This window comes from Lampris incognitus, chromosome 1 (genome assembly GCF_029633865.1).
Source record: "Lampris incognitus isolate fLamInc1 chromosome 1, fLamInc1.hap2, whole genome shotgun sequence".
Lineage (NCBI taxonomy): Eukaryota > Metazoa > Chordata > Actinopteri > Lampriformes > Lampridae > Lampris > Lampris incognitus.
The window spans coordinates 101510407-101537960 of NC_079211.1; the positions used below are offsets into that span (position 1 = coordinate 101510407).

Sequence of the window (27554 nt, forward strand, 5' to 3'; positions counted from 1 at the left end):
GTGTGTGTGTGTGTGTGTGTGTGTGCGCGTGTGTATTAGTGTAGATAGCGGGACGGAAAACTAAAGCACTTATGATCCTCATTCTTTTTGGAGGTGGTAGGTATTGTCTCGGAGAGTAAGGGAAAAATCCCAGAAAATTAAAATTATGCGTAATTATGCAAAATATGCATTTTTCTAAAAATGGCTAAAAACCACTTTTCTCGGCATTTCAGATGATTCTGAGCATCTTTGATTTTTTTCCACCTATATAAAAAACATTTTCTGGGACTTAGAAATGTTTTAGCATTATGCAAAAATATATGCATTTTTGCAAAAATGCACTTATGATCCTAATTTTTTTTTGGAGGTGGTACGTATTGTTCCAGAGAGGACCAGAAAAATATCAGAAAATTAAAATAATTATGCATAATTATGCAAAATATGCATGCTCTAAAAATGGCTAAAAACCACTTTTCTCGGCATTTCAGATGATTCTGAGCATTTGGGGGGAGGGAGTTGGAGTGGGGGGGGGTTTAGGGGCAGGGGGAAGGCGGTTAGCTGGCAGGATGAAGAGGAGGGAGATTTAGACCGTTGGATAACCAAACCGCTACATTGTAGCGGGGTTCTTCTAGTGGCAAATATCAAATTAAGAATAGAGATATTTCCACAAACTCTCTAAAGAAATACTCCTTACGGATAGAAATGTGACACCCCCCCCCAGTCGTATCTGACAATTTATTTAATGCAGTCACATGTTTCAGTTTCCCGAACAATCTTTTCGAAATTTAGTAGAAGAGAATTTTTGATTGGGAAAATCGCTCAATTTGTCGCACAATTCTGGACAATTACCGCCACAAAATCAGACATTTAGGGAAATCCTGGGACTCGTAAAGGCGATGAAACCCCATTTTGGTCACGGGCTAATTGGGGTTCACGAGGAAAGAACAGGGAATTCTCTGTGGCCTACAGTACTTTCACCTGTTGCTACAGTGACTTTGCAGGGAAACAATAAAACGCAACATAATAACACAGGAAAACATAAAAAGCCGTGGTAGAAGTAACATGCTGGTGAGGGGTCTTAAGGAGGATTAATAGCTACAGCATAAATAATTGAATGATGTAAGATGACAGAGTGCAGTTGATACAAACTGCACGATGTGGGTTGGCTGACAGTCTGATAACATATGAGGTAAATAGGAAAAGAAAGAATAAGAAATGAGGCAATTGTGAGATTATGCTCAAAGTCATCACTATAAACCCTATAAATTCTACAGCAGTATTGTAAACGATGCAGCATATCGTTATCCATGGTCCCGTCTCACTGTGCACCCATGCCATCAGTTATGGCACGTTGTTTTATCGTTTATTCATTTTAACGCACTAGTCAATAAAATTAGACACTAGTTCTTAATTTCTAAACACTAGTTGCCATTGTAAAGCCAATTGTTGCTAAAAAATCAGATACTAGTTGTGGTAGAAAAAGCACTAGTTACTAATTTGATTATGACTAGTCACTTTTTTCTCACGACAAATCAATAAACACCAGTTCTTTTATTTTAGTTATTAGAACCTAATTTAAATGCACTAGTTACTATTATATTTTGGAAAATACAAAACTGCTTATCAACTGAACCTCATGACGATATCAACTTTTCATTAACCACTATTTCAATAGCACTAGTTGTTAATCCAATTCTACTGGTCATTATATATTAGTTACTAGCAACTATTCATCACTGATTAGTTGCTATTGATTTTCATTTGTCATAATTACATTACTAGTTGTTATTCAGTATTTTAATGAGATCTAGTTTCTATAATAAATTAAGACAACATATATGTTTTACTTGACATATATATTTAGCACTAGTGAATTAATATGACTAGTCACAACTAGGTGTTGATATCACAGTTGATATCACAGACAGTGCATTCTTAGTGCTGATCCCAAGCCTGGATAAATGGGGAGGGTTGTATCAGGAAGGGCATGCGGCATAAAACCTTTGCCAAATCAAATATATGGCTCATAAATCAGATTTCTATACTGGATCAATCGAGGCCCGGGTTACCAACGACCACCACTGGTACTGTTAACCAGCAGGGTGTGGTGGAAATTATGCTGCTGTTGGGTGAAGTAGAAGGAGAGGGGGAAGGCATGTCCAGAGGCAGCAGGAGGAAGGGTAAGAGTATGGCGGTGAGAGTCGGAACTTTGAATGTTGGCACAATGACTGGTAAAGGGAGAGAGCTGGCTGATCTAATGGAGAGAAGGGAGGTAGATATACTATGTGTGCGAGACCAGGTGGAAGGGGAGTAAGGCCAGGAGCATCGGAGGTGGGTTCAAACTCTAATACCATGGTGCGGATGGGAGGAGAATAGGGTAATTCTGAAGGAACAGTAAGTCAAGAGTGTGCTGGAGGTGAAGAGTGACAGATGGAGTGATGAGTATGAAGCTGGAAATCGAAGGTGTGATGATGATAATAATAATAAAAATAATAATAACTTTATCAGTGCATATGCCTCGCAAGTTGGGTGTGAGATGGAAGAGAAAGAATAATTCTGGACTGAGTTGGATGAGGTGGTGGGGAGGGTACCCAAGGAAGAGAGAGTGGTGATTGAAGCAGACTTCAATGGGCATGTTGGCAAAGGGAACAGAGGTGACGGGTAGGTATGGTGCCAAGGAGAGGGATGCGGAGTGACAGCTGGTGGTGGATTTTGTGAAAATGATGGAAATGGCTACAGTGAATACATATTTCAAGAAGAAGAACACAGGGTGATGTTTAAGAGTGGAGGAAAATGCACACAGGTGGACTATATCTTATGCAGGAGGTGCAATCTGAAAGGGATTGGAGACTGCAAGGAGGTGACAGGGGAGAACTCAACTAGGCAGCATCGGATGGTGGTCTGTAGGATGACTTTGGAGATCAAGCAGAGGAAGAGAGTGAAGGCAGAGCCAAGGATCAAATGGTGGAAGTTGAAGAAGAAAGACTGTTGTGTGGAGTTCAGGGAGGAGTTAAGACAGGCACTGGGTGGTAGTGAAGAGTTGTCGGATGGCAGGGCAACTACTGCAGAAATAATGAGGGAGACAGCTAGGAAGGTACTTGGTGTGTGATCTGGACAGAGGAAGGAAGACAAGGAGACTTGGTGGTGGAATGAGGAAGTACAGCAAAGTATACAGAGGAAGAGGTTGGCAAAGGAGAAGTGGGATAGTCAGAGAGATGAAGAAAGTAGACTGGAGTACAAGGAGATGTGGTGTAAAGTGAAGAGAGAGGTGGTAAAGCCAAAGGCGTATGGTGAGTTATATGAGAGGTTACACACTAAGGAAGGGGAAAAGGACTTGTACCGATTGGCTAGACAGAGAGACAGAGCTGGGAACGATGTGCAGCAGGTTAGGGCGATCAAGGATAGAGATGGAAATGTGCTGACAAGCGAGGAGAATGTGCTGAGAAGGTGGGAGGAATACTTTAAGGGGCTGATGAATGAAGAAAATGAGAGTGAGAAGGTTGGATGATGTGGGGATAGTGAATCAAGAAGTGAGGTGGATTAGCAAGGAGGAAGTGAGAGAAGCTTTGAAAAGGATAAAAAGTGGAAAGGCAGTTGGTCCAGATGACATACCTGTGGAGGCATGGAGACGTTTAGGAGAGATGGCAGTGGAGTTTTTAACTAGATTGTTTAACACAATCTTGGAAAGGAAGAGGATGCCTGAGGAGTGGAGAAGAAGCATACTGGTACCGATTTTCAAGAATAAGAGTGCTGTGCAGAGCTGTAGTAACTACAGAGGTATAAAACTGATCAGCCACAGCATGAAGATATGGGAAAGAGTAATAGAAGCTATGTTAAGTGAGAGGTGATGATCAGCGAGCAGCAGTATGGTTTCATGCCACGAAAGAGCCCCACAGATGCGATGTTTGCTTTGAGAATGTTGATGAAAAGTATAGAGAAGGCCAGAAGAAGTTACATCGTGTCTTTGTGGATTTAGAGAAAGCATATGACAGGTTCCCGAGAGAGGTGTGGTATTGTACGAGGAAGTCTGGAGCGGCAGAGAAGTATGAAAGAGTGGAGCATGATATATGTATGAGGGCAGTGTGACAGTGGTGAGGTGTGCGGTTGGAATGACAGATGGGTTCAAGGTGGAGGTGGGATTACATCAAGGATTGGCTTTTGAGCCCTTTCTTGTTTGCAATGGTGATGAACAGGTTGATGGACGAGATCAGGCAGGAGTCTCTGTGGACTATGATGTTCACGGATGACATTGTCATCTGTAGCAAGAGTAGGGTGCAGGTTGAGGAGAGCCTAGAGAGGTGGAGGTGTGCACTGGAGAGAAGAGGAATGAAAGTCAGTAGGAGCAAGACAGAATACATATGTGTGAATGAGAGGGAGGACAGTGGAATGGTGAGGATGCAATGAGCAGAGCTGACGAAGGTGGATGAGTTTAAATACTTGGGGTCAACTGTTCAAAGTAACGGAGTGCGGAAGAGAGGTGTCAGGAGTGATTTGCAACAGAAGGGTACTAGCAAGAATTAAAGGGAAGGTTTACAAGATGGTAGTGAGACCAGCTATGTTATATGGTTTGGAGCCAGTGGCACTGACGAGAAGACAGGAGGTGGAGCTGGAGGTGGCAGAGTTAAAGATGCTAAGATTTTCACTGGGAGTGACGGAGGAGGACAGGATTAGGGAAGATTATATTAGAGGGACGGCTGAGGTTGGACGGTTTGGAGACAAAGCAAGAGGCAAGATTGAGATGGTTTGGACATGTGTGGAAGAGAGATACGGGGTATATTGGGAAAAGGATGCTGAATATGGAGCTGCCAGGGAAGAGGAAAAGAGGAAGGCCAAAGAGGAGGTTTATGGATGTGGTGAGGGAGGACATGCAGGTGGCTGGCATGACAGAGGAAGATGCAGAGAACAGGAAGAGATGGAAACGGATGATCGGCTGTGGCGACCCCTGATGGGAGCAGCCAAAAGTAGTAGTTGTCAGATTTCCATGACTTTTCAATAACTTTTACAAAAATATAATTTTCAAAAACTTTTCCAGGTTTTTCATCACCATACGAACTGTGTGTTGGATTTGAAAGTAAAGCTGCATACACGTGGCCCTCCACGGCACATGACTTGAGTTTCACTGCGATCACACTAAAGGCACAACTTTACTGGAATGCCAAAAACCAAGACCCAAACCAAGACACATTTGAGCATAATGGAGTTTATTATTTTATTTACCTTTATTGAAAAGTGGACAGGAGGGGATGAGACAAAACTTCCATCTGTTTGTTCCACCATCACCTCATCCACATCATCTGCACAAAACACTGTTGCACTGTTGAGTTTGCTTTTCCCCCCACAATGAAATGTTGAAATACTTTATTGGAAAAAACACTGAATCATATCATATATGTCCATCTGACTATGATGGGAAATGGGGGAAATCTCTTCGACGGTTCAGAATATAGTGCCCATGACAATGATCTTAAAAAAAAACCCCAAAACAAACAAAACAAGATGCATGTTCAAAGGCAAGGGAGGTCTAACATCCACCCACACAGGCGCACATACGCACACCTGTTCTCTGCTAAACACAATGAAACTACAATACTTTTTTGAAAAGACATGGCAAAACTATTACACAAAGGTCACCAATTATAACATTAAATCATGATGAACTAAAATTTTGTTTTTTTTTTGTTTCCAGATGCACACCCCCTCCCCGTTTCAAATCAGCAGTCAACATTAAATACATCAATAAAAACTAGAAAAGAACATACAAATGTATATAAAATGTGTATTGTTATCACAACTGTTTAAATTAATAAAAATACTGGGTGGAATAAAAAAAGTAAATAAAAAAAAAAGAAGAGTGCTACCTATTTTCCTGAGAAAGTTCTGATGCACTGTAATGACTCTAATAGCTGTCAAAACTGAGAAGGATAAGAGTGGTTAAAATGTTAAAATGTACGGAGATACAAATCTCGGTCGTTTGAACAACGTATGGCTCCCGGTTACTAAGTACGCACGGAAAACTCCAGAAAAGACAGCTCTTTTCCAAACAATATCACACAATCGGGCAATGAAAACATGGGTTATTTACTATGACCACTCGTGCTCATCATTCCCACCAGCCCACTTCCTGCTTTCTTTCTTCTTCTGAATCCTTATTGCACTGGCAGTGAACAGAGTGTACACCAATACATCCCACTGTAAGAATGGTGGAAGTTCTCTTTTGTTCCTTAGTTTTTTTTCAACTAGGTTTGTGTTTGATTGTCTAAATCTGCCATGTATTGCTGAGGAGTTTGCAAGCCATCACCACTAAAGATGCTCCGTTTGTTTGTTTTTTTTTTTAATAAAAAAATGATTCATTGATCCAATATCACATTTTATATTCAACACAACTGTGAACTTTGTTCCCTTAACTAGATTCTTTTCCTGCTTTGGATAACGGAAATTTTCAGGCTAAATACAAAACTGTTTGGGGATTTTTTTTGCATTAGTGTACTGTTATTAGCTAGTGAGTGTAACACAACACGGTTGTTATTATGCCGACGGCTCGACTTTTCTGTCTCAAGAAAATAAGACCGGACTGTGAGAGTGAAACACCACCGGCTTTAGCTAAAAGAAGTTAGAAGTTGGCAAAATTGTTTTTTCATTTACCAAGATTTAACTATCCTCCTGCAGGGGGTCATGTAGTGCAAAATGGATTATGAAGGATCCCCATTTTAAGAAAGGAAAAAAAATCATCTATACTCAATAATGTTTTAGTATTCCTTCTGTGAAACGAGTGAAACAAAATGCCCACGTAAATGAGAAAAGTACATCACTTTTTTGCCTTTAAACTTGTTTAAATAAAGGCAATATTGCACAATCAAGACTTCTGTCTTGTGTTGCTTAAATTAAATGTACATAGCTTAACTTCTTCTTATGCACTTCAGCTGTTATATCTGGACTCGGCATGTTTTGTTTATACTGCAGAATTTCATTAAAACAAATCCCATTTTATTTGTCTTGGGATGACAATATCAATGTCTTACTTGTGTTCTCCTGTTGTGTGAAATGCTAGCAGTGGCCTTGCATTCAAAAGTCCAAAATCTGAAGCATCAAACTGAGTGTAAACAAACAAGTGCCAGCAAGCCACTGTCAGGTAGATAGTATTCATTTGTTCACAACAAATAAATACACTTTTAGCCAAATGAATAGTAATATGCATTAACGCGAGGTTTAAATATTAAGTCATAAATGGTTTGAAACAAAACTATTCAATAAAATGATTTGAACTGTGTAATGCAACTGCAACAATTCCAGTAGTAATATAACTGCAATAGTTCCCACTGCAGATAAATGAGGGTGATGTAAAAGGTGTTTACAGATTTGCAATTAGTTTATTCTTACTAATACTGATTGCTAAGTAATTATGAAATACTTTTGTCTCGTGATTTGTTTCTAATAATCTTTTTGGCCCATAATGTGCTGCTGCTCGTAGTGCACGTCAGTGCTGGTTCAACTGGTCTGAGCCACAGACCGGCTTAGAGTTTTAAAACAAATACATGTAATAATACTGGTGTGGTCAATACGATCAACTATCAGTGTAAATAAGAGTATGCTGGGTTACAGTGAAAAGAAAGAAATGAAAAATAAAGCAATCCCATACACCAAGAGTGATTTTAAGTTAAGGCAATTTACATAACAGCAGTTTTATGTTCTTTCAAAGAAGAAAGTCACCTGACCATGGCATAGTTACAAAATTACTGCACTCCCCTTCACCCTTCCATCTTTTTTTTTAGTAGTGACTGATCCAGTAACCAACCAGCTTGTAGGAATTAAACATATTCTGGAAAAACTGGAATGTCCTATGTTCATATAAGCTTATTAAACGTAAAAACGGAAATTGCATTTCTGAAGTTTCAGAATTGGCCTTTTTTAAAGTCTTGTTGCCTTCTCTTATCTACTGGTCCGGGAAAAGAAAATACATCATGTTGGAGTAAAATTAAAGTGTTCGCTCTGCTACAAGCAGCAAAATCCTCTCTGAGTAAAAGGTGGCCGAAATGTCAGTGCACAAGCAGCTAGTGTCTAGTACGAAGATTGCACAACATTTCAACTTCAAAATTTCTATCCAGGGGAGACCGATCTATTATCAACTCCCCCTAAGACAATATCTGCCCTATTGAAGCGGCAATGCCAAACCTATCATGACAGCATGCTAAGGTAACAAACAAGAAACACAGTTTCCCTGTCCTATACTTGTTCTGGAAGTGTCCATTCCTTTGCTTGATATCTGTGAGTACTGGCTCTTAGCCCTCATGGCACAAAAACAGGGAGGGTGGCAAGTTTGTTATAGTTTCTTTATACCCCCAAACATCCTGGGTTATTTAGCAATGCACTATATAAGTGAATATGTGAATAGGCTAACACAATCAACCTTGTTAGTGACCTGTGTCAGTGTACAATCACACCGACTTCTGGAGGCAAACAACATTTCATCCCATATGCAGATGTCATGCTGAAATCACACCCAGTGAAGTTCCAATGGCTCTTCTCGTTTGATACTCGTTCATTTAAACATGCGTTTATCTCAACTAAGGGTGTAACAGTTCACTTAGACTCATGGTTTGGTCTGTACCTCGTTTTTTGGATCACAGTTCAGTTGCGACAATATCAAACTCTTAAAATTTTCAACTTCCATCATAAATAAGAAATTGAAAAGACGTGAGTAGAAAGAGTCAGGGACTTTCTCTTACAGTTTTCATTATGAGATTCTGTGATAAGATGGTAAATAATGATGACTTGGCAATTAACCTTAAACAATATCTACAAAAAATATTCTTACATTGTTCTTTAAACCAATGACATATTATTAATATGTTCTCTAAGTCTGTTTCTTTCTCGTTCATTTGTAGTAAAAATTGGTGAAGTCATTTGAGGACGCTGACATGGTGTAGCCTATGATGAATGAAGTTGATTACAATGTCAATGACTGGTTTTGTTTGCTATCTCTGCCTCTGCACACATACAGAGTGAGCTGGCTAACTACAATGGAGAGCTCAGGTTAAGATGAAAAAGACAAAAAAAGAAATAAAAATCAAACCCAGGCTTTAAAAGTAATCAGAATGACTTGCTGTTTGTTTGTAGACTGTTACTCCCATGATCAGGCAGAGATAAGGGGACGTTTGGGAACATCCTGTGTTCTGTAAACAGAGGCCTGTACCGAATAGTTACGGTGCAAATACATGTACTGTTACACCCCTAATTTCAACAATTTCGTATCTTTGCATGTTAATGAAAACACAAATAGAAAAGAGAGTGCAATCTTGCCACTGTGACAGACGCAGCTCAGTCCCCTCAGCTGTGCACAGTAATAGGAGCAGCACTTGCTTCACTTACAGCTCCGCTGCAACTTTCTGGGCGGTCCTCCCATGCCTCAGGCTACAGCAGCAGTGGGTGGATGGTCACGTCTCTTACACACCACACGGTCTGTCTAGGCCTGCTCCTTGTCAACCTTCCATAGCTGTTCCTTGACCTCGGTGGGCAGGGTGTTGAAGAGGTCCTCCTCCACCACTAAGCCGCTTCTCTTCAGCTGCCGGCATTCGCCCAGCTCCACAGGCAGACACTCCAGGCGGTTACCTCGCAGCTCCAGCTGGGTAAGCCCCGTCAGCTCCCCAAAGCGGGAGGGCAGCGACTGCAGGCAGTTGTTCCCCAGGTTCAGGGTGCGGAGCTTCTTGCACTGGAACAGCTCATTTGGGAGGGTCTCAATCTAAATTTTCAAGTGTGTGTGTGTTGGGGTGGGGAATAGGGTCAGAAAGGAAAAAAAATTGCAACATGTTAGATTCGTGGCTCTCAAACGCTAAAGCACCAAGTAAAGATTGGAGTTGTTGCACATTCCACATGATTATAATGCCCTCTGGAACAAAACTGTGTTTAAGGGCTATACAAATAAATCTGAACTGAGTGATTTCGAAACACTTTCAGACTGGGTGCAGGAAAACAAGCCAAATACAACTGCAAAAAGTTTCTCAACAAACTACAAACAAAATTTGCACTGCAATTTCCTACAGTACTCATCTTTAAAATATCATCCCGCCAACCGTTTTGAGAACCCAAAGAAAGCACAAACTCATTATATTGAAACAAGCAATTCTGTGATGATTTTCAACCTTACCTCTACTTCTTTGTAATTAGTAAGGCTGGACCCGAATATCCGACCATTCTGGTATTTGTTCGTTGGAGAGGTATTCAGTTTTCAATTTTGGGATTCGGATATTCGGGGGGTTTTTTTGGGCTAAATGTAGGCTATCAGCCCATTCCTGTACTATATTTATACTCTTTAAATGCACTGTTAAAATGTGGAAATATAAACTGTCTCACCTACCGCGCCTGACATCCCTCTCACTCACAGTAGTGACGTCACACTTCAGTTCACTTTGGCCGGTAAAGGGAAGACAAAATGCCGAAGACCTCAGCTGTGGCGGCACTTTAAATTGAGCGATGACAAGGTAGTGTGCCAAATATGCAGTCTGAAACTGGCCTACCATTGTGGCACAACAAGCATGATAAATCACTTGAATGCTGTAAGTCGTAGGCTATTCTTATATGGTGTAAAAACTGAGACTATACTAGCTAGCAAACTTAGCTTACCTCATGTCTGTTTTCTAGTCGCCATTATCAAGCTGTCAATTAAACAGTAACGTTACACATGATAAAAACGTGCACTTACTTTTTTTGGAAAATAGTTGCAGCTGATCTGAATAGTTAAGGCAATTGTTGGCATAAAAACGCCTAATAATAACTAGTCCATAGGTGCATCCCCAGGCATTGTAGCCATCAACCTCCTCAACCACACCCAAAACTACACAGCAGACCTCTGTGTATCCAGAGGCGAAGGGGAGGGGCCTGCAAGGCATGCACTGCCTTAATACCTGCATCTGGGGGCCCCTCTAATGATGAATAAAAAAAATGTAATCTCATTTTTTTTAAATAAAAAAGCCAGGAGGCAAACCTTTATTGTTCTATCAACCTTAAAATTGGCATCCTGTGTGATCCAATCATAGTCAGCCCAGTGATTTTGAACTTCAACCTTGTGTAAACATCGTGTGAAACATTGGTCATGAAAAGGCAATTCTGCAGCAGCAATTCAAAATGACCAAGCAGAAATACCTGTGGAGTGCAAAAACTGCAAAATGAGAAAGGAAAAAAAAAAAATCAAGCAAAATTACCAAAAATATCTTCAATATTTATGGCTGTGAAAGCAATTATAAATGTGGGGGATGCCAATGCAGATAGCACTGGGACAAACATAGGCACATCTGTTGTTAGCAACATGGAGGCTAACGCTACTAGCTGCACCCCTCCTGATCAACAGGTAGACATGGAGACTGAGCCTGATCATGGTAATCAAGAGGAAGTAACAAAATCACATGCAGAAAATTATGAATAGTTTCAATCAGACAGAGCTAATTTCCCGGTCGATTTAACAGATCCTACGGTGAAGAGGACCAGACTTGACTTGGGTTCATGCAAACCTGAAGGTCCCTTTCCCAGGGATAAAAACGGGAGGCATCGGGGGCGTCCAGGTAGCCTAGCGGTCTAGTCTGTTGCCTAAACATGGGGATCGTCGGTTCGAATCGCCGTGTTACCTACGGCTTGGTCGGGCGTCCCTACAGACACAATTGGCCGTTTCTGCGGGTGGGAAGCCGGATGTGGGTATGTGTCCTGGTCGCTGAACTAGTACCTCCTCTGGTCGGTCAGGGCACCTGTTCGGGGGAGGGGGAATAGCGTGATCCTCCCACGTGCTATGTCCCCCTGGTGAAACTCCTTACTGTCAGGTGAAAAGAAGCGGCTGGCGACTCCACATGTATTGGAGGAGGCATGCGGTAGTCTGCAGAGGGGGTGGAGCAGTGACCGGGGATGGTTCAAAAGAGTGGGGTAATTGGCCAAGTACAATTGGAGAGAAAAAGGGAGGGAAAAAATTGCAGGTGCTTCTCAAATGACTTTTATTGCAAACAATCTAAGCCTGGTTGTAATGTCATCAAAAACTATCTGAGAAGCAGTATGTCTAGGACAGACTCTCCAGACTAGTGATTCTCAGCATTGAAGTGCCAGCGCGCTCACCAGATGGATTTAACAAACATTGTCAAGGAATTCGCAGAGGAATGCAAGGAGGAAAGGACGCCTTGGTCATTGTTAAAGGTAAGAAAGAGTACATTTGATTCTGTATGGGATATTTATTAATCATGGAATCAAATTAACACAGGGCAAGCTGTTGGCCTAGCTTTAGGCCTATTTGTGTGTCTGTTTTCTGTGCTTGTTTATGAATGGATGGTCCATTAGAATTGTGTTCATTCTGTGCTGGCTACCAAAATAGCTGTCTCAGCCTAGGTTGAGTAGCTAGTTTGTTTTTGCCCATTGCGATAGTATCGCGCTGTATGTTGGTTAGCGTTACATGGTTTGTGTGATAGGTTTTATTCCAAGTTGAGTAATTAGAAGATGACATTAACTACTAACATACATTACATATTGATCATTTTATTGTAAGTCACGTAATTGTTGCATGCATGCATGTGTGTGTGTGTGTGTGTGTGTGTGTGTGTGTGTGTGTGTGTGTGTGTGTGTGTGTGTGTGGCGCATGCTTTAATATTCCTTTTTTAGTTAATTTTGCTGGCATCACTATAACCACACCTCCATTGTGAAAGAGCCCTGTGGGCCACAGTGTATATCTTTGTGTCACCAAGGCAGCGCATACCCCAGACTGTCTTCGTGGTGACACGCCTGTTTTGTTACAGTAGTTTCACTTCTGACTTTTCCCATATAAATCAAACAATGAAACTTCATATTTACAAAAAATAATGTTTCTGTAGGGAGACTGACATCTAATTCTAAAGCCTTACTATGTAACCTTTCCTTTATGAAAAGGCTATGAAAAGGCTATAATATTTGCCCCCCCCCCCAAAAAAAAATCTGTATTGTATAGTATGTGAATACAATATAACTTGCCCAATCTGTATGGTAGACTGTTTGTATAATATCATTATACAATCTTTACAGTAGAGTATGTTAACACAATAGAAATTGTGTTTTAAATAATTGATGGTTAAAGTGGCATTCTTTAACTTTTTTTGATAAAAAATAAAGTTGATTTTGGTCACAATTTACCACTATCTTTCACTGAAGGAGGTAACAGAGGACTGATTTAGCCTATTTCCCATTCACAAATCCTTCACCATCTGTTACAATGCCCATGTTTGTGACTGTGTCTAACCAGACACAGACACAAAAATGGGCATTGTAGCAGATGCTGAAGATTTCATGAATGGGAAATAGGCTGAATTAGTACAGTGTTACCTCCTTCAGTGAAAGATAGTGGTAAATCTTGACCAAAATCAACTTTATTTTTTATCGAAAAAAGTTAAAGAATGCCACTTTAATTGTTCAAATCCAGGGCAGACGATAAGTTACAATGCAGCTTCAAGTTTTCATTGCCAATCATTTCTAAATCTCTCATTCTTTTTTTTTTTACAGGCGTGATGGCTTTACACCAAGCCCCTGCTCAAGGGTGTGCAGTTGGCATTTTCCAAATGGCAAAGCTGCTGGCCCATCACGTTTTGCTTGGAACGAGGGGAAGACTTTCCCAGGCCACCTCAGCCTTCCACACAAGAAGAGAAAAACAGTACCACTCCCTCCCAGTGGTGAAGAAGGGACAAATGAACTTGAATTACAAAATTCTGACATTGCAACCGCAGAGCCCCCTAGTACTTCAGACAACCCAACCGCAGAGACCCCTAGTACTTCAGACAACCCAACCGCAGACACCCCTAGTACTTCAGACAACCCAACCGCAGACACCCCTAGTACTTCAGACAACCCAACCGCAGACACCCCTAATACTTCAGACAACCCAACCGCAGACACCCCTAGTACTTCAGACAACCCAACCGCAGACACCCCTAATACTTCAGACAACCCAACCGCAGACACCCCTAATACTTCAGACAACCCAACCGCAGACACCCCTAGTACTTCAGACAACCCAACCGCAGACACCCCTCATACTTCAGACAACCCTTTTAACAGTGTTGCGCTGCTAGAGATAGAGGTTGACATGTTGAGAAGAGAGAATGAAAAATTGAAAAGAGAATTGGAGAAACAAAAACAGACCTTTTCCTTCAGCCAAATATCTTCCAATCGTGTCAAAGTAAAATATTTCACTGGCTTACCAGATGTTGCTACCGTCCTGGTTTTGGAAGCACTCTTATCTAAGTTTGAGCTACAATATCATTCGAATTGGACAGTCCAGTCTATGCCACTAGTCGATCAGTTGCTACTGACTTTGATGAAGCTCAAACTTAATTCTGGTCATGAAGACCTTGCAACCAGGTTTAATTGCAGTACAGCCACAGTTACCAACATTTTTATCACCATTGTCAGTGCCCTGTATGACATTTTATATGTTGGTATGCTTGAGAACAACATCCCCTCCATAGAGAAGAACCAGGCATCGTTGCCAGAGTGTTTCCGTCCGTTTCCTAACTGTAGGATTGTGCTCGATTGCACAGAGTTAGCAGTCTCCAGGACAGAGAGGCTTGACAAACAGAATCATTTATGGAGCCAGTACAAAAAACGGACCACACACAAAGCCTTAATAGGTGTGGCTCCTAATGGAGTGATAACATTTGTCAGTGACTATTATGGTGGAAGTGCCTCAGACAAGGCTATTACATTAGATTCTGGAGTTCTCAATCATCTACGCCCAGGAGACATGGTGATGGCAGATAAAGGCTTCACAATCCGGGACATCTTGCCAGAAGGGGTTTCACTCAACATCCCGTCTTTCCTTGTTAATGGACAGTTCACACAAGAAGAAGTTAAGAAAAACAAACTCATATCCAGTGCTAGGATCCATGTGGAGCGCTCCATTCAGAGATTGAAATTGTTCAACATTTTGGACAATATCCCATATCAGTTCACTAAAAACATAAACAAAATACTGAAAGTGTGCGTGTGTCTTACCAACCTTCAAACACCAATTCTTCGGGAAATAGCATGAAATGACTTGAATAAATGTAAGCAGAATCAGATTCATGTATTTATACTTTTAATAAAGTAATACTGAATTAAGAACACTGCTTGATTTTTTTAATCAAAACACATTTGTAACAAAATGCATAGTGCAAAAACTAATGTCACTGTAAAAAGTATAAAGTGCAAAACATCAACATTGGTAACAAAATGCATAGTGCAAAAACTACTGTCAACGTAAAATGTATAAAGTGCAAAACATCAACATTGGTAACAAAATGCATAGTGCAAAAACTACTGTCAACGTAAAGAAGAGGATCACCATATGATGAATACAACATTTAAATATGCAAATTTGCATATTTAAATGATAATGATGTACCGTGCATGTTCACATCATGTATACTTTACATTACTTAACCACTTATCCAACCCATATGGTTGGACAGAGTCCTTCAGGGCTCTAACTAAGTGTCTTGTGTTTTATGTTATTATGTTATGCTCTCCTCGAACCATCACCTTAACGTGGTGGAGAGGTTTGAGTGACCCCATGAATCCCGAGAGCTATGTTGTCTGTAGCCTTGCGCTACTGTAGGGTCACACATGGCAAACTGGTCTAGGAGGGAACAGACTTAAGAATGGTTCAAGAGCTGTGAGGAGTTGTGCCCCACAGTCCTTAAATACGCACAAAGGTTTAAATTTGATTAATTTGATTAATTAAATTTAATTAAAACCCTTGGCAAACTCGTCTGAGGATGACTAAATGAATGCTGGGGTTCATGTGGTTAAGACCATTCTTCTAATATTACATGTTTCCAAACATTTTGGACAAAATAGAACATTTTACATCAAGGTGCCCAGAGATTTCCTGGTGCCCAGCTGACCTGTATCCAACGTGGCCTATAACGTTAATAAGAAACAGATCGTAGCACACATGGTAGCCCTAAAATGGCTGTGATCTTACATGTAAGTCTATATTTCATTAATTCCTAATATGTATTTTAAATTCATTAAACCTTTACAGCGTTACAGTATGTACGATCATAGCCATTCTGGAGCTAGACACATGAAAAGCTAGCCTTGGATCCAAGAACGTCAGAGTTATTTTAACAAGTCAAACGTCGGAAAACAATTATCTACCGACAAAATAAAGCACTGGCAGTCTTTATCCAAGGCTTATGAATCGCCAGTAAACGTGGGATATAACATCAGAAGCCAGAATACCCAACATTACCAAGCTAACGCTAGCTAACCCTGTTAGCTCACTCACCTCAACCTGATAAACTTTCTGTTTCATGGAAGCCTGTACCTTGCCTTTTATAATGCCCCCTGAAACATTTACGTTCACAACTCTATCTGAATTGAAAACATTGAGACCCTTTTTCACCCTGAGAGGTTCGTCTTTAAAAAAAGACGTTAATGTAAATATATTTACGGGTTCAGACATATTGTTTTGAGTGGAAAATAATGCAGTGAGATTCCCCAAGGCACCGGAAGTATAACTCCGCCCACACGTGACATCGCGTCGTGCGTCGTGACGTCGTGCTTAAGAGCCGAATTGTAGGCATTTTCAACGGTGAACAGGGGTCATCATGGACACACCAACCGGTCTGTGGCTATGCAGCCTCATACACAGCAAGCTGCGATACACTATGTGTTGTGACACCTGTCTCTCATAGCCAGCATTAACTTTTTAAGCAATTTGAGCTACAGTAGCGCTTCTGTGGGATCGGACCAGAAGGGCTAACCTTTGCTCCCCATGCACATAAATGAGCCTTGGGTGCCCATGACCCTGTTCCTAGTCCTTCCTTGGACCACTTTTGGTAGGTAAAGATGGCTGTATACTGGGAACACTCCACAAGACCTGCCGTTTTGGAGATGTTCTGACCCAGTCTTCTAGCTATCACAGTTTGGCCCCTGTCAAAGTTGCTCAGATCTTTATGCTTGCCCATTTTTCCTGCTTCCAACACATCAATTTCCAGAACTGACAGTTCACTTGCTGCCTAATACATCCTACCCCTTGACAGATGCCACTGTAAAAAGACAATCAATTTTATTCACTTACTTGTCAGTTGTTTTAATGTTTTGGCTGATTGGTGTATACCCACCCTTTTCCAATGCCAAAACGGATACGCCACTGGTGACAGTGACAGCAATATTGGCAATTTTTTGTAATATTTTGTCTGAATAGAGCAGTTCTGATCCTCATTTGGATAGAGAGGTTTTATAGACCTTAGTCAGGATTCTGTAACTGAGTCACAAGCTACAACCTGAAGCAGAAACTCTTGAGAGGGCAGGTAAGTTTTGAGTAATGGAATCAATTTTTATTTTATTTTATTTGCATTTTCTCCCTCTATAAACTGATTTTCATGCAAACTGGCTAAGATAGTTGTGCAAGGTAATGCTACCTACTTGCAAAAGTTACACTATAACAAACCAACTAAAAGCTAGTTACACAATGTAGCCTAGCAATTGAGCACAGCAAAGATTGATTGTTTGCAAATATTCAATGCAATCTAACCATTAATGTTGAAGCTTGAGCAAATACAAGTGTTTTTTTTGTTTTGTTTTTTTTCTATCACAGCAACAAAAACACTTTTCTCTCTTGGAAGTGTTTTCACTCTTTAAGAGTGTGACTTAAGTATCCTGCTTATTATACTTGCAATATGTACTTTGAATTCTGTATAGCAGGCAGAACATATCCTTTCCTGCTATGTATATTAGCTGTCAGAGCCTTCTGTCTTCTGAAATCAAAATGTCTGCATGTCAGTTATGTTATGTGTATTAACTGTGTGGCTACAGATGAAGGCACTGTTTTTTTGTGAGTCTATAAGTATTAACAGTTTGGTTGAATACTTTTAAATGTACAATAATTTTTATTTGTAAACTGTAATGGAATGTGTATCATGCAAAATTATTGTGTTTGTGGGTGTGTTTTTGTGTTACTTCTTGTAAACTTTATCTTTATTTATTGATTTGATAATTTTCTATGTAATGAAGACTTGTGGACTCTTGAAAGAGTAGCTCGTTATGACCAAGAGATCCAGATGGAAATCAGGGCCTGACCCACTGTAACGCTTAATGGCTGGGTGGATTTCCTTGGTTCATTATGTGTGTGTGTGTGTGTGTGTGTGTGTGTGTGTGTGTGTGGGCGTGGGCCTCATTCTTTCTGTGTCTGCCTCTGTTAGTATAGATCCCTCGTGTGGTTCTAAAAATTTCGCCAATCCTCTTGCTCTAAAAACCCAAAGATACTCGGTTGTAATTTTCTAATCAAACATTTACCATGGGGGATACCAAAGTGTCTGTCAATGATTAAGTTGAAGGGCCAGCAATAAATTTTATTTTTTTTGGATCCCCCCCCCCTTTTTTCTCCCCAGTTGTACTAGGCCAATTACCCCCCACCCCCTACTCTTCCAAGCCATCCTGGCCTCTGCTCCACCCCCTCTGCCAAGCCGGGGAGGGCTGCAGACTACCACATGCCTCCTCCGATACATGTGGAGTCGCCAGCCGCTTCTTTTCACCCGACAGTGAGGAGTTTCGCCAGGGGAACGTAGCATGTGGGAGGATCACACTATTCCCCCCAATTCCCCCTCCCCTCCGAACAGGCGCCCCGACCGACCAGAGGAGGCACTAGTGCAGCGACCAGGACACATACTCACATCCGTCTTCCCACCCGCAGACAAGACCAACTGCGTCTGTAGGGACGCCCGACCAAGCCGGAAGTAACATGGTGATGTGAACCGGCGATCCCCGTGTTTGCTGTGTCACCTGGATGCCCCAGCAATAAACTTATTTGTAGAAAAAAATATACACCATAATTAAGTAACTTTTTAAAATAAAATACTTTTATCAATTGGTATAAACAGACCAAGTTTTTTCTTTAAGAAGTTAAACAGTCTTGGACACTAGAGACTGATAAGGTGTTGTGTGTGCAATGTCGTCACGCACATGCATGACAATGCCTGTGCATCGTGCGCATCCGAATTCCTTCAATAACTGGTTCATTAGCAGCTGAGTCACATCACATCCCTTTTTCACTTAATTTGAAATATAGTTATTACCATCTAAATTTTAGACTCAGATTGATAACTGTGATTACATTTTTAATGGGTTAATCACATGATAGGCAATGATTAATTGCATTTAATACAAAGCAAAATGCATCTGCAGGGCCACGACAAAGAAGAAATGCACGACAAAACATTTAGGGGAAATAATCTTAAATAGGCCCCACTTATATGTCATAGGAGTCTTCATAATATTGAATGGGGATCCATTAGGTGAATACTTTAATGTCTCTCTGATAAATGACTTTGCTGAAAGGGCAGGCCCCATCTAAATGGGTTAACACCCCTAGCAGATATTAGCGTTAGCTCGGCCTGTCGATAGATGTATCCATAGTCTACTTCAAACTTGTAGCCTCCAAGATTGTGCATCACTGCAGCAGGCATGCAACTTGGTTAAATCCAGTAGTCTTGATTGATTCATGGATTTATGTATTGATTTTTACTGAAAAGGCACTGTTCTTCAGCATGGTAGATAACAGGGTCCATCCTAGACCACAAGACGACTTGAACGTTCTCCTCCTCCTCTTCCACACCTGCCACCTCAGAGCTGGAATCACTGTCATGACAACCTGACAGTGAAATCTGATTGACACCTTTATCAGCTAATTAGCTACAGAGCATGTTGCTTTTCTTCAGTGAGACTGTTTGATGTGTGAGCTGGACTGTTTTTTTTTCCTTCTCAAATTCTGATAACTGGATAACCGGGGGGGGGGGACATCCTGCAGAAACCGGGATATATTTATATATTTCAGATTTTTTTTTTTTTGGGCCACTGGGACACATAGCCTGAAATCGAAACTGCTCCAGTCAAACCGGGACATCTGGTCAAGGTAGCTGATCCATGCAGTGAGAAGGATGAAGCAGCATACCTCTAGGGACCTACACCAATGCTCGATTATGACTGAGGCAATTATTATGATTTAAACATGTGATAAATCCAGGGAAGAAAGATCTGCTTTACACTTTATCACACTGTCTAGCCACCCACGCCCATACAAAACATGTGCATGGACATGGCTGACATTGCCAGACAATGATTGATGGCAATAGTTTGGTTAAGAAATGATGTCAAGCCTCCTCTCAATTTTGTTTTCCATTATTCTGTTATAGTAAACACCAAATAAATTCCCCACAAATAAGCACAAAACAATTAGGCCTGCCACATTGTGTGACTGCATCTTTGCTCTATTCAGTGGCCAAGTGTGACTGGAATGACCAGAACACACACGTTGACTTTGTAATACTTTAACAGACAAGTGTCGCAGCACAAAACTAGCTACTCCATGGCAACAATGACTCAAACCTGTTCAACCAACCTAACACTGTTGTGCGTCCTGTCATGTTACACTTGTCTCATATAAGTACGGGCGCTGAATGAAATTCTTGTTTTGCAAGGCAGAGCAGACAGACAAATGAGCTCTAAAGCAACACTCCACATCGATACGGCAATCAGCATGAGCAGCAGTTTCCAATAACAAATAAAATTCCACATGTGTATTTTGTATGCCATTATTCTGTTGTAATTAACTTATGTGCTCACAGGAAGAACTGGAACAAAAAAAAATCACTTGATTAATCACGCACATACACAAACAAAAAGTAAATGTACTGCATTTTATATAGCGCTTTTCTACCTGCAAGTCACTCAAAGCACTTTACAATTAATTACTGCCGCACCTTCACTCGCGCGCGCGCGCACACACACACACACACACACACACACACACACACATACATACATACACATACACACACACACACAAGGCAAACACCAGCTCATGGGGGGGGGGGGTGTTAGGGGTTTGGTGTCTTTCTCAGGGTCACCACATTTTAGTGAGGAGGTGCTGAGCATCTGATCAGCAACCTTCCGGGTACCAGAGGACCTGCTCTACCTCCTGAGTCACTGTCGCCCCTAAAACAAGTGGTGACTGCTTATCTTTTGTTTTTGTGACGCTGGCTCTGCTATATTCAATGCAAGGCTCCTTACATTAATAGACCTCAAAAGTTGTGTCATTTCAAAGCTCTCAAACATCGGGATTAATTCATTTATTTTTTGCCTACGATTGAAAGTTGAAAGCGTAATCCACCGCTTGACTGAGCTATCTTTAATTCTTGACTATGACTTTTATAAAATTAACCAATTGTAAATATTCCTGTAAATACATTATATGATAAATTGATGATTGTTCATTATGTCCCCCCCCCTCCTTTTTCTCCCCAATTGTATCCGGCCAATTACCCCACTCTTCCGAGCCATCTCAGTCGCTGCTCCACCCCCTCTGCCAATATGGGTAGGGCTGCAGACTACCACGTGCCTCCTCCGATACATGTGGAGTCGCCAGCCACTTCTTTTCATCTGACAGTAAGGAGTTTCGCCAGGAGGACATAGCGTGTGGGAAGATCACACTATTCCCCCCAGTTCCCCCTCTCCCCTGAACAGGCGTCCCAACCGACCAGAGGAGGCGCTAGCGCAGCAACCAGGACACATACCCACTTCCAGGTTCCCACCCGCAGACACGGCCAATTGTGTCCGTAAGGACGCCCGACCAAGCCAGAGGTAACACGGGGATTCGAACCAGAGATGTTCATTATGTTCTTAAAAAGCTTTATTTTTATTTTACACAAGCGGTTCGGATAATGGATGGATGGATGGATTATTTTTTTATTCATATTTCATAAGTCAGTCGAAATAAGAGACAAATACTGTTTATACTAAGGTAAAAATTACTAGCACTTTCTTAATGCAGATTCAAAGCCAATCAAAATCCATCTCAACCAATCTAGAAATGCATAATAGAGCGATCCTTAAAAGCCAAACAAGTCATTGTCAGTGTTTTACAAGTTCAACTTCTCCCCCAGGTCTGAGCCTAACTCCACCCACTGCATTATTTTGAAAAATGCCACAAAGTAGGCAGGGGGCAAGAAGGGGCTGGCATGGATGTGTGAGGCAGGAGTAGCTGGGGAGATCTGTGAGAAGGGCCCGGTGCGCGTCCAGAGTCACCGCCGCACACCGTTGTGGCCACCTCCACTGGCCCGCCTTCCAGCATGGTGTCAAATACCACCCCACGAAGATGCCCTGGCCGCTGCGACACAGATATGCTGTAGACGGAAGGGGGAGCTAGGTCGCCCACCTCTGATTAGAGGGCATTAATGAGCTTTTTTTTTTTTTAATTTAATGATGTAGGTAAGTCCCAACCGGTCGACTCTAAGTCAGCATTTGCCTTGTAATATTCAGGGCTGATTTAAAACAGTAGATGGCAAACTGAGCCATTTTTAACTCATGGAATGCCGATTTTTATAAATTTGGAAAGAAATATCAATATTAACACGAACATTGATGTGTTTCATCACCATACAGTCATATCATTTAGTTTATAGCTCAAAAAACACGTTTAAGTGTTAAGTACCTCTTTAAAGACAATTATTTTACACCTCTATGCATTTTTACATTGGACTGGATCTGGAATCCTTTATCTGGGTGTGGACTTTACGTCACGTGTAAGAATTCTATAGGGCAATCAGAGAAACTGCTTACACACACACACACACACACACACACACAAAACAGCCTGTGTTTTACTTTTATTTAGTGCATAACAACCATTTTGTCCTCTGTTGAACTGATTAGCTGAATCTTGGTGAAACGTGGAAATGAAAAATACCAAAATATTGGGACCCCCCCCCCCAAAAAAAAACATTACAAAACATACTCACCCTGTTGGCTGTCACTGCTAGGTACTGCAGGTTCTGGAGGAAGCCGATGTCCGTTGGGATGTAGGTAAGGTTGTTGTGGCTCAAGTCCAGGAAGCGGAGCTTGCGGCAGAAGAAAAGCTGGCTGGGGATCTTCTCGATCTTGTTCCTGTTCAAGTAGAGCCTTTCCAGGTTGGTCAGCGTGCCGATCTGGATGGGGATGTAGGCGATCTGGTTGTACCACAACTTGAGGCAGACCAGTCGGTGTAGGTGCTGGAAACTGATTATCTCTTCAATGGTCTTCAGGTTGTTGTCCTTTAGGTCAATCTCTTGTAGGTTGTGCAGACTGAAGATGGAGTGTGGGATGCGCTCCAAGTCACAGCGGATGAGCTCCAACTCTGTCATGTTCACCATCTTCTTCAGGCTGTTGAGCACCATCAGTTTGGTGCCTTCATTGTTGATAGAGAGCTTCTGGAGGTGCATGCCCACGTCAGTCACCACCTGAGGTAGCTTGGTGAGGTTGCTTTTCAGACGGAGAACCTTGAGCCGTTTAAGCTCCCGTAATCCATCGATGACAATGTAGCGATTGTTCTCGGCACTGAGGTTCCCCGTCAGATGGAGCTCGCTGAGGTTTTTCAGGCTGTAGATCCACAAGGGAATTTCCTTAATGTCGGTGAACTTGATGTGCAGGGACTTCAGGTTCTCACGTAGGAAAGCCAATGCCGGTGCTTCAATTTTAGCTGGCGTATGGTAGAGCCACATTTCTCGTAGGTTGACCAACTGGGCAATGATTGGTGGGATGGTGACATCGGGGATGAGCTCCAGCTTGAGGACCTCCAGCTCCATCAAGTCAAAGACAGTGTCTGGGATACCACTCAGCATAAAGAGGTGAAGCTCCAGCTTTTCCTGGGAATTCTTGGTGATCCTCTGTCTCAGCTTGTCTAGCGTCCACTCGTTGTTGAGGTTAAGCTGCCTCAGTTTGTTCTCACTCACTTCTGAGAGGAACACAGCAAAACGTTTGGAGTACAGCGGGTCATACTGATCTATCATGTGCAACATGAATGCAAAGTCGTTCTTCACGTCGGGTATGTCACTGTAGCTGCTCTCCTCCCGAATCGACTCAAAAGAGTACTTCTTTAGTGATCGTCGCAACATCCAGCAGAGGGTATACATGCAGATTAAACCGTAGACTACCACCAAACTGATGTAAAAACAGGCTAGGATTTTGAAAAGTGTCGCCAAAGGATGAGCACAACGGTACATGCTGTAACCTGTGAGGCTTTCTATATCCACCCTGCAGTCAACACTGAATTGAATGTTATGCACATAATACCCTGTGTAACAGATTATCAAGATGAATTTGATGACCTTGATGATGGTCTGGCGGATGTACAGTCTGTACACAATATCCCCTTCTTCTACATGAATGCGAAACTTTTTCACTTTTTCAAACAGGGCCTTTGCCTGCTCACCCTCTTTCTTGTCCAGAACCCCGGTTTCAGTTCGGTCGACAATGCCCTGTTCGAGACGAGATTTTGTCCTCTGGAGCATAGGAACACTAGCTTCAACATCCTCACTGATAACAGACTCTTTGTGGTCCACAGAACCGTTCATTTTCATTGGTTTTGGATCACTCTCCTCCACCACTGTCTCAGAAAGTGCCCTGGTGGTCCAAGGGGAGTCAAAACATTTGAGGAGGATGGACACAAAATGCTCTAGTTTGGAGCTCGTCCGGGGGAACTTGAACCAGAAATTGCTGCAGGCCAGGAAAATGAGGGTGTGAAGTAACACTAGGTAGGGAAAGTACTTGGCAAACCAGTGCAGTCTGTTTTCATAGCAAACAGCATCCACATAGTTGTACTGGTGCCGGTCCAGGTCGTACTGGATCCCTCTGGGCTCCAGGGTAAGTGGAGTTGAGAGGGTGCCATTGAAGTATCTCCTGCAGGTCTGGTTGACCACCCACTTGCAGGGCAAGCAGATCATCTTGTCCTGGGTGACCTGCAATGTCCCCCCAAACACGGAGATCATAAGCATGACAATGGAAATGTAGTCCGTGAACACGTCCCACCATGGCTTCAGGATGCGGTAAGCAGGCTGGGTGTCTACAAAGTACCGCAGCTCAGTGATGGGGATCATGGCTTACCTGAAAAGAGAGAGAGAAAGATATGATCATGATGAAACAGCAAGTCATTTTGGATCACATATGAGCCTGATTGAAATCCAAACACAGTATAGCTGTTTCATCCAATATCAGTAATGGCAGAAAGCTCTTTTCCTTTCATCGCTGAATAGCCTGTAAAATAATCAATGCCTACTTCAAAGCTGAAAAATCAATACTACATGGCTAACCAACAAGGTCACGCATCAGAACATTTCAAATGGTTAATTTGACTGTCAGCAATAATGAAATAGAGACTCTCACTTGTTGTGACACAGTATTCGCCGAAAGATTTCACTGCGTGGGTGACACTGTTATCGATTTTACTATTGTTGACCAGATAAAATTAATCTTGCTCCGATGCACTTGGACAGCATTGCTATTGTCATGCTATTGTCATGCCAAACAAGCCATCCATACATAAACAAAGGCAATCAATGTTATAATTCATGGCTTGAAAGAACTGACATTGGTGATACACCTATACATAATAGTAAATCACAGGTATCACACAAATTAGAGAAAGTCTAAATATGGACACTGGGTTATTAACAGAGGGAGAAGAAAGTCACAATAATTTACATCCAAATCAACTCATTGTTAATATTATTGGAGTGTGAAGAAAGCCTGTCATAAAATACATAGATCTAATTTTCAGCTGTGGCACCACAGCTAGTTCAATGTTCAATGGCATTCAGCTGAACATCTACACTTGGTATACCGGCCAGCAGCATGTAATAAAATGTACAATTCAACAGAGTCAATAGCCTACATAAAAAACCCCAACTTATTCCATCAGAGTAAATGCCAGTTAAAAGTCACCCCATTCCACATGTGTGTAGTTCTACTTACAAATCCTGAGTAGGGTGCAATAAACACTCCATGCATATAATGCTGATGAGACATACTCTCCTACTGCTTCATCACTAGTGTACATCTTTCCAAGAGAAAAACCTTTAACATCACCACTCAGCATTGCATGACAGTGCCACGCCTAGTGAACGAGCTAGAGGCCATCCCTCTACAGAAGATGTTCCGTTTAGGCTCTTCTGTCCCAAATAACGTGGCAGCCAAAGGAGCCACCTAACTCCCCTTGTTCTCTATTCTTAGCCATTTCCGTTAACAATACTCAGGGTATTGTCTGCCGAGGCCTTGAGGAGCACCTCCCCTGACCTTCAGCAGGAGATCCTGTTTACCTTGTAGGGGCTGCTGTCTCCAGCCACTGTCTCTCTGGAATGCTCTACTGTCACCTTTTGCACTCCCCTCCCACAACAACATGTGCACACACACACGCGCGCGCGCACACACACACACATATTTAATACACACACAGAAACATACACTGCACAAAGAGCTTGGAGTTGGCACTCATCGCCGACTGTTCTTTTAGGAAGATAGACTTTTTCCTGTGCAGGCGAGGAGTCTGACGCCTGGCCAGACAACCCTTTGGCCTTCTAGACATTGCTGTCTGGGCACATTTAGACAAACCCAACCTCAAAGAGACTGTTCATTTTAAGCACATTATCAGTGTTGTTTCAAACCTACAGTCTGTGACTACAACTGAGTCAAGCTGAATTGTTTATTTTAAGGCCTACACGTATACACAAAAAGATTAAGAAAATATTTGAAACTCACCAAATTGGAGATGTTATCTGTGCTCCAGTGCCTGATGCCGTCCCGGGTGGACAATCCACTCTCTGTGGATCCAGAAATCTTCATAGGCCTTTGTCTCTGTCATCGCGATGGAGTTGGATGGGATATCTTCAGATAATAAAAGAGTAATTATTTTTTTGCCACTATATCACACAAACGACCACTATAACTTCAGCATTTGAAAGCAGTTTGGTGAATGAAGACCCAGTAACCAGTCACCCTTTCCTTATCGAAAATTAAGAACAAACTCAAGTTGTGTTCTAACATGCTGTGCCTATTTCAAAATCCATGTGTGCAGCCTCATATCATTCAGTTTAAGTTGTGATTACAGTACCGCGATTTGCCGTCATTTTTGTTGTGTCACTCATACTTCAGCTGGTTTTGTTGTTTATCAACCTGACACGAGCTAGTGAACGTTAGCTTTGGGGTTGCCTCTTTAAACTGGCTATGTTATCGGGATAAAATTCACCAAAAGTTTCCTGTTCTTAGCTAATGTCATTTTGGCCTCACATAAAATCGTATCTACGTTAATTATCTGGCTCTTTCAGTTAGCAAAGAAAACACAACAAGCTATTATAGTCAACAAGTTAGGCGATCATCGTCGACCACAATCATGACCACGGTACCCCTGGAGGCTAATTGACTAACTTGGCTAACTAGCTCGCATTTGCTAGTAAGCTAGCTATACAGTGGCTACGCGTTAGCATCCGCCGGCTTTGTCGGTCCTCCGGAGTTTCCCCACTGTCAACCACTTGAAAATACCAGCACGGAGAGTAAGTGGGCGACAGAAAATAGATAATTAACACAACTTACTACGTTAGGCAGGCGGCAATAAACTCCGACGTCACATTAACGGAAAAATCTGCTAACGAAGACATTAGTGGCCAGCGACGGAGCCGGCCAGCTTTGTTGTTGACGAGTTTTACTGTACACGGGACTTTCTGACGTCTACGCCGACCGCCAGGCCGAACAGTGGCGCTGTGGGCGAGTTTACAGCCGTCGAAGAAGAATCC

At 41.9% G+C, this 27554-nt stretch overlaps 1 protein-coding gene across 1 annotated transcript; it reads right to left on the reverse strand.

Annotated features, from left to right (window-relative positions):
• Positions 1–8435: 8435 nt before the first annotated feature.
• On the reverse strand, positions 8436–27529 carry lrrc8ab (leucine rich repeat containing 8 VRAC subunit Ab). The gene is made up of 4 exons (XM_056287078.1): positions 27355–27529; positions 26524–26649; positions 22755–24873; positions 8436–9715 (listed from the first exon to the last, which is right to left on the reverse strand). The coding sequence occupies exons 3-4, from the start codon at positions 24864–24866 to the stop codon at positions 9440–9442; spliced, it is 2388 nt and encodes a 795-aa protein (XP_056143053.1). The 5' UTR covers positions 24867–24873; positions 26524–26649; positions 27355–27529; the 3' UTR covers positions 8436–9439.
• Positions 27530–27554: the final 25 nt, after the last annotated feature.

What these genes read in the sequence shown, in the direction of transcription:
- lrrc8ab (XM_056287078.1), bottom strand. Translation starts at nt 24,866, where the DNA reads ATGATCCCCATCACTGAGCTGCGGTACTTTGTAGACACCCAGCCTGCT. An exon ending in TAGCAGTGACAGCCAACAGG is followed by an intron (nt 9,716 to 22,754) that starts GTGAGTATGTTT and finishes TTGAAAATTTAG; the next exon opens with ATTGAGACCCTCCCAAATGA.